Genomic DNA, 15699 nt, shown 5'->3' on the forward strand with positions numbered 1-15699 from the left:
ACCCTTGAGTGCCCGCTGCTGATGCTTCAATCTTCAAAGTCTCAACTGGCAGACCAGCAGCATTCAAATATATAAGCCCAGCCAGAACAAGTTGCCCATCCAAGTGCCATTGAACCGGGCTCAGATGCAAAGACCAAGCCAAAGATACACAGAAAAAATGTATACAAAATTGTTTAATATCAAAATTCCTAGCTATGTGGAAGAAATACTCGTTCCCATGTACCCAGAACAAGTCTTAAACAACACTACATTTTTTTTCTCTGCATTAGGAAAGAGATAGATAGACGGAAAATGAAAGAGAGGCACAACCGTAGAGATGAGCAAGCAGAAAGCGCAAATTAGCAAGTGGCAATAAAAATTCTGAGACAATCTTGGCCTGTTTTGGCCCTACAAACCCGGCCACCAAGTCAACCAACTCATCAGCGAAGAAAGACGGAGAGATGCGGAGAAAGGCTGCGAGAGAGAGACAGGGAGAGAGGGGGATAGAGATCAGTCAGGGAGAACCAAACCGGCAAGATTATCCACAGTGGAGCAGGTTTAAAAATAAAATTTCAATAAGCATGCAGTTCAATTCTGGTTTGAAAGGCTCTTCCAAAATTACAGTTTTTAAAATAATAATAAAGCCACTCATTAAATAAACTCCTTATCTTTGGCAATTAAAAGCAAATTAAAGTCATCATTTTCAATAACAATGTTATGAGTTTTAAAATATTCTGTTTATATAATCTCTGCCTATGTTTTCACGCCCACTGGTAGTAAAAAATTCACACGCATATTACAATTCAGTATGCAGAGTAATTGAGAATTTTACGACCCGTCCCACAGTGCGTTGGCAGATGTGATGCCAACCAGAGCTAGAGATCCAATTTCTCCTGAAGCACCGAAGCTGCAGAGTTCAGTTACCGACCATCGCAACCATGGAAAAGCTGCTGCTGTCCCGGCTTCTGTTCCTGCTCCTCATCCAGCACCAGCTCGTCCAGGAGACCCACTCAAAATTGAATCCCCAACTGGACGAACTGAGGCGACTGGGATTGGGAAACGTCGTCAATGTGCCATTCTTCAGCGATGGTGAGGGTTAATCTAGTTGATTTTCTAGTAGAATATACGATTCGTTCTACATCGAGATTATAATTATAACTCATAGTAACGGAATTCTTTAAAATATGTTAAAAAGAATTTTGTATACTCATATTAACATTAGGTATTCTGAAACATAAGATTTGTCTTAAATCAAAGTATTTCTTTCATTGTGATCTAAGAACTTTTTGATACTTACAGTATTAGGGAAACATTTTATATGTAACAATTTTAGATGACATTCCTCATTTAATTTATGTTTTATTTCATTATATTAAAAGTTATATTTGGAAAATTTTATTATAATAATAACATTATAATGATATAATAGATACATTTCTTATGTACCCAATACATCTAACAGTTATCATTATAATAAAATACTTAAGAACTGGAATATTTATAAATCGCCTATAAAGCAGTGAAATATTTTTTGTAATATATATATATTATTCTTGTTTCGTAGTACCCCAAAAAAACTATGATTTCATAGTGGTTGGATCTGGAGCTGCTGGCTGCACACTGGCCGCCCGTCTCTCGGAGAATCCCAACTGGAGTGTGTTCCTCATCGAAGCTGGCGGAGTTGAGAACATAGTTCACCAGGTGCCCCTGCTGGCGGCCTATCTGCAGTCCACTGCCTCCAATTGGGGCTACAAATCGCAGTCACAACGACACGCCTGTCGAGGAATGCCGGATAACAGGTGTGCCCTGCCGAGGGGAAAGGTTCTGGGAGGAACCAGCTCCATCAACTATATGATCTACAACCGGGGCAATCGCAGAGACTTTGATGGCTGGGCGGCAGCCGGAAATCCCGGCTGGAGTTACGAGGAGGTACTGCCCTATTTCCTGCGGAGTGAGCATGCGCAACTGCAGGGCCTGGAGCACTCGCCCTATCACAATCACAGTGGTCCCCTCAGTGTGGAGGATGTGCGTCATCGCACACGACTGGCTCATGCATACATAAGAGCTGCCCAGGAGGCGGGTCATTCGAGGACGGATTATAATGGTGAATCCCAACTGGGGGTGTCCTATGTCCAGGCCACCACGCAAAAGGGTCGAAGACACAGCGCTTTTCGGGCCTACATAGAACCCATAAGATCTAGACGTCGTAATCTGCACATTTTGACCCTGGCAAGGGTTACCCGTATTCTCATAGATGCGGCTACTAAGTCCGCCTACGGCGTGGAGTTAACCCATCAGGGTAGAAGCTTCAAGGTGAAGGCCCGCAAGGAGGTGATCCTATCTGCGGGTGCCTTCAACTCCCCCCAACTACTGATGCTCTCGGGGATCGGGCCAGAGGACAATCTCAAGGCCATTGGTGTTCCCATTGTGAAAGCCCTGCCGGTGGGCAAGAAGATGTACGATCACATGTGCCACTTTGGACCCACCTTTGTGACCAACACCACTGGTCAAAGTCTATTCTCCGCCAATTTGGGTGCACCAGTGGTCAAGGAGTTCCTGCTGGGCCGGGCAGACACATTCCTGTCCAGCATTGGGGGTGTGGAGACCCTCACCTTCATCAAAGTGCCCTCGGCCAAGAGCCCGGCCAGCCAGCCCGATGTGGAGCTCATCCAAGTGGCCGGCAGCCTGGCCAGCGATGATGGCAGTGCCCTGAGCAAGGGAGCCAACTTCAAGCCGGAGATCTACGAGAAGATGTACAAGGATCTGGCGCTACGGAAGCAGGATCACTTCAGCTTCCTCATCATGCACTTCAATCCCGCCTCCGTGGGTCGCCTGTGGCTGCACAATCGCAATCCACTCGAGTGGCCACGCATTGATCCCAAGTACTTTTCGGCACCAGGGGATGTGGAGAACCTACTGGAGGGCATAAGGGAGGCCATTAGGATCTCCAAGATGCCGGCTATGCAGGCAATTGGAACAAGGCTCCTGGACAAGCCAGTGCCGGGGTGTGAGAGTCTCGAGTTCGCCTCCGATGATTACTGGAGATGCTCTATAAGAACGTTATCCTATACACTGCACCACCAGGTGGCCACCTGTCGCATGGGACCCGAAAGCGATCCCACCACCGTGGTCAATCATCAGCTGAAGGTACATGGGATGAGGAGACTCCGGGTGGTGGACACCAGTGTGATCCCAGTCCCACCCACCGCCCACACAAATGCGGCTGCGTTTATGATTGGGGAAAAGGCGGCGGACTTGATACGATCCGAATGGAGCTGATTAACTCTGGATGAAGATCTTTTAAAGAGGCAAACGCGATTTATGTAAAGGGGTTAATAAAATGCGAGACGAAAGTTGAAAGAAAGCAAACAGGTACACTTGAAATATGTAAAGGTTACAAAAACATTCGGATTTTTTTTTTATATTTTAAATGGTTTAATTTATAAGGTGTTTGGGTAATATTAAAAGTAAAGCATTTAGAGAGCGTATTATAAAATGTCAAATTCATTTTAACAACATCATTCTAACTATTAAAAGAATTATAGCCAAAAGTATTCAAAATGTAATTTTCATTTGGGAATTAAAAATATGGAAAGATTGAATTGGTTTATTAAAAATGTATTAAAATGTCACTATACATACAAAAAAAAGGAAGTATCCTAATACATTTTAGTATTAATTAAAAACATTTTATAAATATTACTGATAATTTTTAGAAGATTTTCTCCAAGTGTAGCGCCGAACGGGGTCTTGAGAACGGTTCGGGTCAGTCCAATTAAGTCCACGTCATGACCTAGCTTAATAACTTCCCACCGATCCGTTCCGATTTCGAACTGATCCGAATCCGAAGCGGGGCAATCGAGGCGTCGCAAACGGGTTTACGCACTTCAAGTTCAATGCCTCGGCTTTCGGGCCGAAAAAAATTAATAGAGCGCCGGGAGTGTATGCCTCATCGACGATATTATTATATTATGCATATAAACTTGAGTGCATTTAGGGGCCCAACGCAGGGAGAGCACGCGCCAAAGTTAAACGAACTTGCAAAGTGCGGCCGGCACTTAAAAAGTGAGAATCCTGTCATTCTCCCTTCACATTTGGCCAAACCAGGAAATAAGAGTTACCGTTTACTGGATACCCTGTACTTTTTAAGATATTTTAAATAGATCGAACGAATCTTTACGAATCAACTTCTGTGTTTCATGAGATACTATTTCTGATCGGTCAAAAAGGATTAAACTGTCGAACTTATAGTTTAATTTAACATTTCATTACTATGTATTTATATTTCTCTCTGTGTACGTTTTGGCCATTCAAGAAGAGCAAACTCATGCGAAACTAGATCACTTGGAGTTTATCTTAATGATTTCGGCAGCACCTCTCCTAAGTTTAGATGCTTCCAGCTAAACTTTGCGATTTTCACTATTTTTGTTTACTGCTAATTGGTGCTAACTTTATTAAAGTTTGTTTTGGGTTCCTCAACCGGTTTCAGCCAACTATGCTTTGTTTTTAATAGTTTACTGTTTCTGATCGCCTTGCTGTTGGCTTTATGAGTTTGGTTTGTGTTATTCTTATCTCATGTTTGCCTTTGGATTCGTTTGGTTTAATGGTTAATTTCATTCTTTATTTGGAATCTATTTCTCACTTCATTTGGGTTTCGGGCTTCATTGGCTTAAGTTTGTGTTTTTATATGATTTCTCATGATTGTTTATTTTTTAAGCTAGTCTTAGGTTGGATCATGGGTTTATTTCTTCCTGAAGTACACTGGAATTGGCGGTTTATTATTATCAAAAACTGTTTCATGGGGTACCCTACATTGTCTATAATGCAATACTTTATTCAATAATATTCATTTTGGGAATGATCGTAATTAAAAATAATATTTCCACGTTCAAAGTTTAGTTCCTTCCCCAACTCCCTTTGGTCAATTGCAGGGTATCTGGTTTATATGGCCAACGGGGTGGGTGGGGCACCATTTGGCGGCAGAGACACAACAACAACCGCAAAGGCAACCCACTGACGTGTTTGGAGCGCGTCGCGATGCGGCATTATGGCACCTGAGTCACTCATTGTCAGTCCAATCCAGTCCAGGAGCCATGGCTTAAAAGCAACTCCCCCCAGACGATGGCAGCTCATTTGCCCACCATTAGTCAAATGCATTCCACACAGATCTCACACCTGCTCCTGTTGCCCCTGTTGCTCCTCTACCTGGGCGAATCCCAAGGGGATGTCAACCGACTGCTGTTGGATCAGCTCAACCAAGTGGGACTGGTTAATCTGCTAGAACAGGCTACGCGTCCCAGTGGTAAGTCAACTCATAGCTCAAGGATGTACTCAAAAATAGATTGTTATTAAGTCAGGTTAGCCAAACCAATGGTATAACCATTTCCATTTGAGTCAGGATAGGCCTTGGTAATAGTATTATGTTCTTCCTATAAAGCATCCCTAATAATCTCTTTCAGTTCCCCAGGATCTCTCGAACTATGACTTCATTGTGATTGGAGCTGGAGCAGCTGGTAGCTCACTGGCCGCCCGTCTCTCGGAGAATCCCCAATGGAGGGTGGCCCTCATCGAAGCTGGGGGAGTGGAGAACATAGCCCACCTCACGCCAGTGCTAGCTGGCTATCTGCAGCAGACATCCTCGAACTGGGGTTACAAATCGGTACCCCAGAAGCTCTCCTGCCACGGAATGAACAACAACGAGTGTGCCCTGCCGAGGGGAAAGGTTCTGGGAGGAACCAGCTCCATCAACTATATGATCTACAATCGGGGCAATCGCAGGGACTTTGATGGCTGGGCGGCAGCTGGTAATCCCGGCTGGAGTTATGAGGAGGTACTGCCCTACTTCCTGAGGAGTGAGCGGGCCCAACTGCAGGGCCTGGAGAACTCGCCCTATCACAATCACAGTGGTCCCCTGAGTGTGGAGTACGTGCGTTTCCGTTCCCAATTGGTGGATGCCTTCGTGGAGGCCTCCGTGGAATCGGGACTGCCGCGCACCGACTACAATGGAGAGTCCCAGTTCGGGGTTTCCTATGTCCAGGCCACCACCCAGAATGGCAGAAGGCACTCGGCCTATTCGGCCTATATAAAACCGGTGAGGGATCTGCGCTCCAACCTGCAGGTCTTTACCTTTTCTCGAGTGACCCGCATTCTGATCGATGAGGCTACGAAATCCGCTTACGGTGTGGAGTTTCACTATAAAAATAAACTCTATACCTTCAAGGCCCGCAAGGAGGTGATTCTATCAGCGGGTGCCTTCAACTCCCCCCAACTACTGATGCTCTCGGGAATCGGGCCAGAGGATAACCTTAAGGCCATTAGAGTACCCCTGATTCAAGCCCTGCCGGTGGGTAAGAGGATGTTCGATCACATGTGCCACTTTGGACCCACCTTCGTGACCAACACCACTGGTCAAACGACCTTCACATCGAGGATTTCACCCGCTGACGTGATATCCTACCTCCTGGCCGGAAATCCATCCACCGTATTGAGTTCCATCGGTGGGGTGGAGGCCTTGGCATTCCTCAAAACACAGCGATCGGAACTGCCAAAGGATTGGCCAGACATCGAACTGATTATGGTCACTGGCAGTTTGGCTAGTGACGAAGGCACGGCCCTGAAGTTGGGCGCCAATTTCAAGGACGAAATCTACGACCGGATGTTCAGGGAACTGGCGCAGGCCCAACAGGATCACTTCACTCTGCTGGTCATGCAGTTCCATCCAAAGTCAGTGGGTCGTCTTTGGTTGAGGGATCGCAATCCGTTGAGCTGGCCCATGATCGATCCCAAGTACTTTGTGGCCGAGGAGGATGTGGAGTATCTGCTGGATGGCATCAAAGCCAGTCTGAGGATCATAGAGATGCCGGCAATGCAGAGGATTGGGGCGAGGTTGCTCAAGAGACAGGTGCCAGGATGTGAGAGCCATGAGTTCGCCTCGGATGATTATTGGAGGTGCTCTATAAGAACGTTATCCTATACACTGCACCACCAAGTGGCCACCTGTCGCATGGGACCCGAAAGCGATCCCACCACCGTGGTCAATCATCAGCTGAAGGTGCATAGGATGAGGAGACTCCGGGTGGTGGACACCAGTGTGATCCCAGTCCCACCCACCGCCCACACAAATGCGGCTGCGTTTATGATCGGGGAAAAGGCGGCGGACATGATACGATCCGAATGGAGTTGAGTTTAAACAAGTATCAATCAAATACACCATAAAAAACCTATAATCAGGTTCTACGTATGGTATTTCTATTATATAAATGTAGGTAGTTGACTTTTTTGCATAACTATATACTATTATTTATTATTATATCTATATAAGGTCCAGGAATATAATAATACCAAAAGTACACTAAAGAAAATATAAGCAATATAGAAATAATCAATCTAAAGTTGACCTATCTGTATTAATTGGAAAATATTACAAGCTGCGTGCCTAAGAGTATTATGTTCAATTTGCGTGGTCGAAACAATTAGGCCTCCCCTAGCATCCAAAAGGCAACGAAATTCCTATTAAAGGATTATCGATACCCGGCTAAATGTATTATTTCATTATATCGTTTGCAAAAAGGCGGAAAAAGTGAAGAGTAAAATCATCTATTAGTGCCCAGTTGTTGTTTGACTTGGCAAGTTAATTAAATAGAATTACCTTAACGAGTTGAGCGAGTTGCATTTGGGTTTTTGGGGTTGGCGATGGCGATGGCCATGGAAGTGGAGTGTGGTGGGGTTCGAAGGGGTTCCGGGGGGATGAGGAGCCCCTAGGGGTTGGCCAGAGTGCATTAACCCATGCCATGGGGGTTGAAAAGTTTGGCTAGGCACAGCACAGAAAGCAAGACGTAGGCAAAATGGCAACATAAAATACAAAACAGAAAACACCAGGGGGTGGTTTCCCAGTGCCAGGATGCTGGGGATGGTGGGTGGTTGCATACAAGTGGTTATCACTGTCCTGGGCTTCCGCGTCCTCCGCGCTCTTGTTGTGTGTGCGAAAAATTCAATATGCATCAGGGAGTTTTCTGTTTTTCTGTGCCGCCAGAGGAAAGACTTCCGGCCCCAGGGCTACACAATAGATACCCAAGGTTGCACAGAAAAAAATTTAATAACATATTAAAATTATATTTCCTGCTTTGTTGTCTAAAAAAACATTTCCTAAATAACATTAGCTTATGTGTAATAGTTGAAATTATAAAAGATTAGGATATGGATAAGATATTACACATTTTGAAACCATGCTAGCTGTTTTCCGTCTGGAGAGGATCAATTTGACATTGACTTTCAGTGGCCTATTTTTGACATCAGTTGATTCGATTTTAGTATCCTCGAAATTGGAAAGAAGAGCATTTGTCACCGCAAGTCTTTAAAAGAATTTAATTATTTTTTAAACGGTCGTATTTCAACCAACAGCCCTTGACGTATACGTTAATTCCCGTTTTTTTTTGTAAAAGTAATATCATGTCCCGAACCACTGAATTCAAAATACACATGCACAAACATTTGTAAGTGCAAATGCACGATATATATTAAACTTGAACTTCAAGTTTTTGGCATTAAGAGAATGTCGAAAGTAAGCCTAAAAATGAGCCGTAAAAATACTTCTCATTTATTTTTAAAATATATAAATTTAAGTACCGGTTATTTATAATTCATGAACTCATTACAGTTCAAAATGAATGTGACAATCTCAATAAATTAGAACTGTGATAAGTTCCTTTATAAGCCTAATGTTATGATATACTTATAAAGCGTGCCAAGAAATTACTAGGGGTATCTTATAAGATAGATCTTTATAAAGATGTCAAAAAGTATGCAGCAAAAAAATTACATCTTTTAGGAATGAATCCTTACTTTACGAATTACTACCTAGTAAATTATATTGATCATATTATTATTTTTTCAGTGTTGTCAATATCCTGAATGCTCTGCAATCATAGATCAACGTAGTAAATAAATACATTGTATAGGAATGAATCCATCACTTACGAATTAATAACATGTGGTAGCATAATTCTAGACACCTTTAGAAGTGATTTCGAAACCCTAACAATTTATATTGACCATATTGTTATTTTACAGTGTTGTCATTATCCTGAATGCCCAGCAATCATAGATCAAAGTAGTAAAACAGTACATTGTCTAGGAATGAATCCATGACTTACGAATTAATAAGATGTGGTAGCATACATTTAGACACCTTTAGAAGTGCTTTCAAAGCCCTAGTGAATTGTGTTCACCATATTATTATTTTTTCAGTGTTGTCATTATCCTGAATGCCCCGCAATCATAGATCAAAGAGAAGTCGAATGTCACTCGCAACTGAGTAAATGTAGACATGCAACCCTGGCTGAATTCGCAATGTCCTGTCAACATGCGGTTTACTAATTGCAGCATTTCAAAATCAGTCAACAGGCGTTTGACGCAACAGTAAGGGCGAAAAGGGTTAAGTAGTGGGTGGTTGGGTGGTTGGGTGGTGGGGTCTGCTGGGTGCCAAAGGTTCGCCCGACTCACCTGAAACAATTAACGCCTCATTGGGACCCGTCGTGTGTATGTTGCCCATCGTTGAGGTTCCTCGTCGTCTACTTGTTGGTCTTTATTTATACTTATTTGTTTAGTATTACTCCTTTGCCGAAAGCTCCACTGAAAAGTTCTGCCGCAAAGGCAAACAAAAGAGCACACACGAATGTATAATTAGCACACGGTGAAAAAAAACAATATATGAAGGTCCTAAGATATTTATTAGTTTTTTCAAAATGTATTATTACGTTTAAAATTCAGCTCTTATACGGAAAATTTCTATTAGAAATGTAAATATTTAAAAAAAAATTTCTCTTTTATACAATTTTCAAAAAATATTTAAAATGTATCGAAAAGTTTAAAAACTCAGCAATTATATTGAAATTTATCTTTGATTACAGAATTTTCCAATAGTTTGGTTTCACAAAAAAAATGTATTTTCATTTTTTAAATTAATTTTGGATTCCATGATAAAATATTTTAAATTATTGAGGAGTTAATGTTTGTTTGTTATTATATTGAAATATACATATGTAGATATTAAAAAAATATTTATTTATCTTTGGTTAAACAACTTTTAAATATTTTGGTTTTATAAAAAAATATATTCTCATTTTTTAAATTAATTTTGGATTCCATGATAAAATATTTTAAATTATTAAGGCGTTAATTTTTGTTTTCATAGGTGTAAAACTAATTTAGAAATTCCATAAAACTTTGTGAGTTGATTTCTGTAAACTACTATATAGAATTTTAGTAACTTTGTTGTTAAAAGTTATATTTGAAACTGTTTTTCTGTGTGTAAATAAAACATAAAAATAAAAGGGGAGCTTTTAATGATTCCGATATTTTTTTGGCCGCCCGAGAGTATGTTACAAATATAATTTTTAATTTATCATCGGAAACACGCGCGTCTTTATTGTTTTTATGTATTTTTTTTTTGTTCTCAATTTTTTGTTGTTTGTGTATTGGCAGTTTTTTCTGTTTTATATCGTTTTTATTAAAAGCTTTTTTTTCTGTCTCTGGGGAACAGCAACAACAATTAGCAACTTGTTCTGCATATAGTACTAGGTATATACGGGTACATATAGTCTATAGAACATTAGAACGATTGAATTGGAATGTGGGCTCTTAAATTATGGACACTTGAGGAGTTGAGAAAATAACAACAAAAATAAAGGCCACTTGACAATGGCAAACTTTGCTGGTGATTTATATTACTTGCATGGCTCTGCTAGGGGGCTTTTTTTTTGCAATTTTTATCAAAGTGCAAATAGCACTGAACTAAATTGTTAAAAAAGGATGGAGGAAGGGGGGCAGGGGGGGTATGACGTAAGCAGCCATGTGTGTGCGAAAGAGAGGAAGAGTTTGGGTGCGTCTTATCAATGAGCTCATCATCATCCAGAACACTGAGAGAAAAGGGGGGCTTACTGCAACCACAATCTTCATCTCAATGGGAAGCATAAACAAAACAAAAAACAAAGAGGAGCATTGAAATAGGAACAACAACATAAATAGCCTGCGCATACACACTGAAAATTAACCCTCTGTTACCCAGTAACTGGATCTCGAATTGGGGTGACTTATTGGAGTTTCTAGGTAAACAAAGTTTGTTATTGCCGCTTAGTTGTTGCTGTACCAGGCCTATAGGTAATACTTTTAACCAGAATCCATGACTAGTACACTTTTTACGAGAACCGGCTTGGCTTATCACTTATTATTCACATTTAACAACCGAACCGGCCAGAAATTGCATCGAGCATCCTACAGTTGTTTCCCGTTTTTATTTTCGGTGTTTCGGTCTTTCGGTGTTCTCTTCACTCACACAGCACAGTAACAAAAATATGCAAAAAATATTTCCAGTTCAATTGATCGGGTCTGCCCAATTAATTATATTCTGTATTTTAATTAAGTCGCATTTGTTGCCAAATTTACCGTTTCGTAGACGAGCAGCCTTAACGCTAAAGCTGAAAAACGTAGGAGTTTGCCTGGCTATACGGAAAGCTATCGATTGATACGATGATTTAATTTTATATCGATGTTTCCAATTTCGGGCGGTGTTGACGGTATTCCTGTTGAAATATGAATCGTCTGATTTTTTCACTTTCAATTCACAGAAATTATTTTGTTGATTTTATTGTAGTATCAGAACATATTTAAACTTAAATAAATTACAATTTTTGACAAGATTCATTAAATTATTTATTTTATAATTGTGACTTCTTATTTAATGGTTTTTATAAAAGCAGACCAAAATTATTTTCTATATTTTTAACAGTTAAATTTTAATTCATTTAATTTCTATTGTGAAAGGTAATTTTAGTTCAAAATGAGGACTATACAGCTACTAAATCGTTTTGATTGAGCCAACAATTATAATTAATTTAAAAAACTTTCTTATGGATTTATTATATATATTTTGCTGATTTAAAAGTAAAACAATTTTTGTCTGTTAATACAATTAACGATAAGAACTTAATAATTAATAAATATATACTTTAAAAAAATACTAAGAAGAATGGCCCTATTCTAATGCGATAGTATATCTGTGTCCAAATAATATATACCGCTTGAAAAATACTGAAAATATATCAGCTATCGATATATTCCAATTGGATTCTCAATGTAAACAAAAAGAAAGAAAAAGGTGGAAAGTAAATAAAACAATGTCTCGAGGCGGAGAACTGGTCTTTAAAACGAAGAAAACGTCGGAGAAGATATCGGAAAACATACACATTTTTGCCAACGATCCATCGCTGGCGTTTTTCCGGGTCCAGGAACACGTTCGGAAGGTTTCCCCAGCGATTTTCGAGAAACGCGATGAGGTCTTCCAGCTGCAAAACAATCTCCAGGGGCATTGCTATGATATGGAATACGGAATTCAGTAGGTCCTGGTACTCCAAACCTTAGATATCACCATTAATTGCATTATTTCCAACTACAGAGCCCTGCGAACGATTGAAAAATCCGAGAGCATATTCGACAACATACAGGAGATGATCAAGGCTTCGATTTTCCTAAAGCAACAGTTGAAGTACGAGGAAAACAGAAAGAAAACCAAGAAGGAAAGCACCAAGTCTTCGGTGTACAAAAGATTTTCCGCCCACCTCGCATTGGATCTGCCGGACTTACCTGATTTCGGTGGCGTTATGCGGGAAACTAGCCAGCGAATGGAGAATATGATAGGTCCTGGCACCGGAACAGGACGAACTGAGACCCAGCCCTTACAAACCAGTAATCCGGGCGAACTCCAACGATCCTATACCACACTCCACTAGTTAGATTTAGGTTTTAGTATTGTATTTGTAGTTATGTGTGTGATTATTGCAAAATACATTTTATTTCAATTATACGGGGGTGCCACAGAAATCGCAGGGCGCCCATTCTGCGTATATTTTGCACGCCCTAAAGTAATTTCTGTGGCATCCCTGATAAGAATGTTTGATTTTACAAAATTATGAGTTGAAATGTATATTATTAGAAACAATTCTAATGGATCGTATTGGTTTTGATTACCGCTCACAAGGAAATTTCCATAAAATAGCGACAGGTTCTGTTCAAAAAAGTTAAGGTTACTTTCTTCCTTGCCAATGTACCATTAGGATTCCTTACAAAATAGCTAGATAGTATTCTGCAACACTATATTTAAAATCTGGATGTATGAGTAACATATACAACATTTTTTCACTGCAGGATTCCAGATACCATTAAGTAATGTAACCCTAACAACAAAAATTAAAAACGGGTGATATCATTTTTAATAATATTGGCGCCTTTTTATATTTTTCTAGTTATTACTGTTATTCGGCAGACATATAATTTGAATTATTTCGAACATATTCTAAATAATAAGCATTCCACTGCAAATAACGTCTTTAAAGTGTTCTAGAATTTCGTAAAACTTTTCGAATCAAAATCCATTCGATACCCGATTGGCCGTACTATCGCCAGTCAGGCTATCGATACATTTCAGCTGACAGCTGACACTTCACTTGAACAGCAGCCCGTGTTGTTGTTAGATAATATTCTTAATATTATTACCTCCTCGAGGAAAGCGACGCTGGTAAGATGAATCGAATTTGCCAGAGTCTGTTGCGTCAGAGCTACCGCAATCCTGGCGGCTTTACGGCCGGAGCAAGTGCCTCCGCCTCCATGCCGGGCGTGCTGAGTCGCTTCTTTGCGGCGGATGCGGTGACCGGCGAGGCGGTGGACAAGGCGACGCTGGACAAGCTGGTGCGCACCAACAAGGTGGTCGTCTTCATGAAGGGCAATCCCCAGGCGCCACGTTGCGGATTCAGCAATGCGGTGGTGCAGATAATGCGGATGCACGGTGTCCAATACGATGCCCACGATGTCCTGGCGAACGAGTCTCTGCGTCAGGGTGAGTCTTGGGGATTCCTGCTCCATATATAGCCCTATTTTATAAACCTATTTTGCCCCTTCAGGAGTCAAGGACTACACCGACTGGCCCACCATCCCGCAAGTCTTCATCGACGGCGAGTTCGTCGGCGGTTGTGACATCCTACTCCAGATGCACCAAAGCGGCGACCTCATCGAGGAGCTCAAGAAGGTGGGCATCGTGTCCGAGCTGCTGAAGGCGGAAGAGTCCAAAAAGGAGGATGAGAAGGCCAAGTGATGCCCCACCAGAGCACCCTAAGATCAAACCCCAAAAACCCCCACAACCTAATGTCAAACCGACATACCACGCTAAGATTATTGAATGTTTAACTCATAATGATATTGATATGTGTACAATTTGATATATCAGGAAATATCATTTGCAAGACCATGCTTTTTAATGATTAAGAAATATGATTTGATTATTCGGTAAACCAAGCTTTGTAAAAGTACTCAATACATCGAGTGCTGATGTAAAGATAAGTTTGATTTAAGAAGACCTTTGAAGCTGATTTCTTTATAGTGAGTTATCTACGAATCCTACGCTTGTCGATTTGCTGCAGAATATCCAGGATTCGGCTGCGGGCCTGTAGAGCATCGCCCACCTGCAAGAGTTCAAAGCACTGTTGTCGGTACAGCGGATTAGTCATATTTACCAGGATCTCCATCAGGTTGTCGGCTATGGAGTGGCGCATTGCATCCTCCGAAGGCATGGGTGGAATCACGCGACTACGACGATTAACTATTCGTTCAGAGGCGGTGTCATCAAGGTTCCTACTTGGCGACTGCCTCTCCGCATCCTGGGTTTTATCGTCAAGCTCCTGTTTTTGATATGGATCCTTCTCCAGACTACAAGTCGCACTTTGCTGCTTCACATTTTCAATTTCTAATGAGAATTTCTCCGGCGATTGAACTGAAAAATAATCCTCTACTTTCTGAACATAATTAAGATGCTCCAGGCTTTGGGATTCACTTAAGATCTTATGATCTTCAATTGACAGCATGTTATGCGGTAGTTTATCCCCTTGAATTTCCGTTAGATTCTTAACTTCACTTGCAAGACCCAGATTTTTAACATTACTTGTTACGTTCTGAAGGTCAACAATATTTTGATCCTGAACTGGAATTTTTCTTATATTTTCGGCAAAAACCTCCATTGTAACCTTTAATATAATATTTTAAACAATGTATTTAAGTATATGATATAAAATGTCTCACAAATAAGGAATTAATAATAATTTCGATCTGTTACGAAGAAGGAGTATACTAAAATCGAAAACTAAACAGTTATTTATCGAAAGAGTTGAGAACATTAACCCTTGTGCAATTGTTAATATTATATTTAGTAAGTTAAACATTTTAAAGGTTTGCACATACTGGTGTACTAATTAATTTTTTAATTTAATAATACTTATATTAAAAAAAAGATATTCTAATTTATGGTATACTTTTTCAGTACATACATTTTAAAAAGTCATAGTTAAAAATAAATAATACGTGGGTGTCACTGAAATCTCTTTGTCTAAAATTAGTATTAATGCTTACGGACATTTCCCCGAATTTCGCTCAGAGATTTTTGTGACATTCTCTTGGTACAATGATGATATCATAATTAAAAAACATACATTCATATATGAGTAACCTTCGACTAATGCTTTTCCGCTGACAGTATTTATCTTTTTTAATTTTTATCTAGCCCTATTTGGTGCCATCGTTATCTATGTATGTACATAAGTTCAAAAAAGTAAAGTGTTAAAACCAGAGAGGGTTTTTCTTATCACAGAAACCCCAATTAAACACTAGCTATACCCATAA

The 15699-nt window shown here is 40.5% G+C and overlaps 6 protein-coding genes across 8 annotated transcripts in view; 4 read left to right on the top strand and 2 right to left on the bottom strand.

The window, feature by feature from the left end:
• LOC119558236 (flotillin-2) overlaps nt 1-11503 on the bottom strand; it is a 104360-nt gene extending 92857 nt beyond the window's left edge. For all 3 annotated transcript variants that reach the window (XM_037871557.1, XM_037871556.1, XM_037871555.1), the window contains exons 1-2: nt 11422-11503; nt 9481-9619 (exon numbers count right to left, since the gene is read on the bottom strand). In XM_037871557.1, coding sequence (XP_037727485.1) covers nt 9481-9529 — 49 coding nt within the window. In that variant the 5' untranslated portion in view covers nt 9530-9619; nt 11422-11503. The remainder of the gene's footprint in view (nt 1-9480; nt 9620-11421) is intronic.
• On the top strand, nt 917-3461 carry LOC119558233 (glucose dehydrogenase [FAD, quinone]). The gene is made up of 2 exons (XM_037871553.1): nt 917-1068; nt 1544-3461. Exons 1-2 carry the CDS (start codon nt 918-920, stop codon nt 3256-3258), a joined length of 1866 nt encoding a protein of 621 aa, XP_037727481.1. The 5' UTR covers nt 917; the 3' UTR covers nt 3259-3461.
• Nucleotides 5131-7162, top strand: LOC119558230 (glucose dehydrogenase [FAD, quinone]). Its single transcript, XM_037871549.1, has 2 exons — nt 5131-5281; nt 5439-7162. Exons 1-2 carry the CDS (start codon nt 5131-5133, stop codon nt 7160-7162), a joined length of 1875 nt encoding a protein of 624 aa, XP_037727477.1.
• A 599-nt stretch (nt 11504-12102) lies between the features above and the next one.
• On the top strand, nt 12103-12936 carry LOC119556858 (BLOC-1-related complex subunit 8 homolog). Its single transcript, XM_037869329.1, has 2 exons — nt 12103-12370; nt 12431-12936. Exons 1-2 carry the CDS (start codon nt 12153-12155, stop codon nt 12762-12764), a joined length of 552 nt encoding a protein of 183 aa, XP_037725257.1. The 5' UTR covers nt 12103-12152; the 3' UTR covers nt 12765-12936.
• Nucleotides 12937-13462: 526 nt separating this feature from the next.
• LOC119556248 (glutaredoxin-related protein 5, mitochondrial) lies at nt 13463-14292 on the top strand. The gene is made up of 2 exons (XM_037868286.1): nt 13463-13867; nt 13932-14292. The coding sequence occupies exons 1-2, from the start codon at nt 13555-13557 to the stop codon at nt 14120-14122; spliced, it is 504 nt and encodes a 167-aa protein (XP_037724214.1). The 5' UTR covers nt 13463-13554; the 3' UTR covers nt 14123-14292.
• Nucleotides 14293-14387: 95 nt separating this feature from the next.
• Nucleotides 14388-15079, bottom strand: LOC119556247. Its single transcript, XM_037868285.1, has one exon. It carries the CDS (start codon nt 15039-15041, stop codon nt 14412-14414), a length of 630 nt encoding a protein of 209 aa, XP_037724213.1. The 5' UTR covers nt 15042-15079; the 3' UTR covers nt 14388-14411.
• Between the last annotated feature and the right edge of the window lie 620 nt (nt 15080-15699).

Source organism: Drosophila subpulchrella, chromosome X (genome assembly GCF_014743375.2).
Source record: "Drosophila subpulchrella strain 33 F10 #4 breed RU33 chromosome X, RU_Dsub_v1.1 Primary Assembly, whole genome shotgun sequence".
Taxonomy (NCBI): Eukaryota; Metazoa; Arthropoda; class Insecta; order Diptera; family Drosophilidae; genus Drosophila; species Drosophila subpulchrella.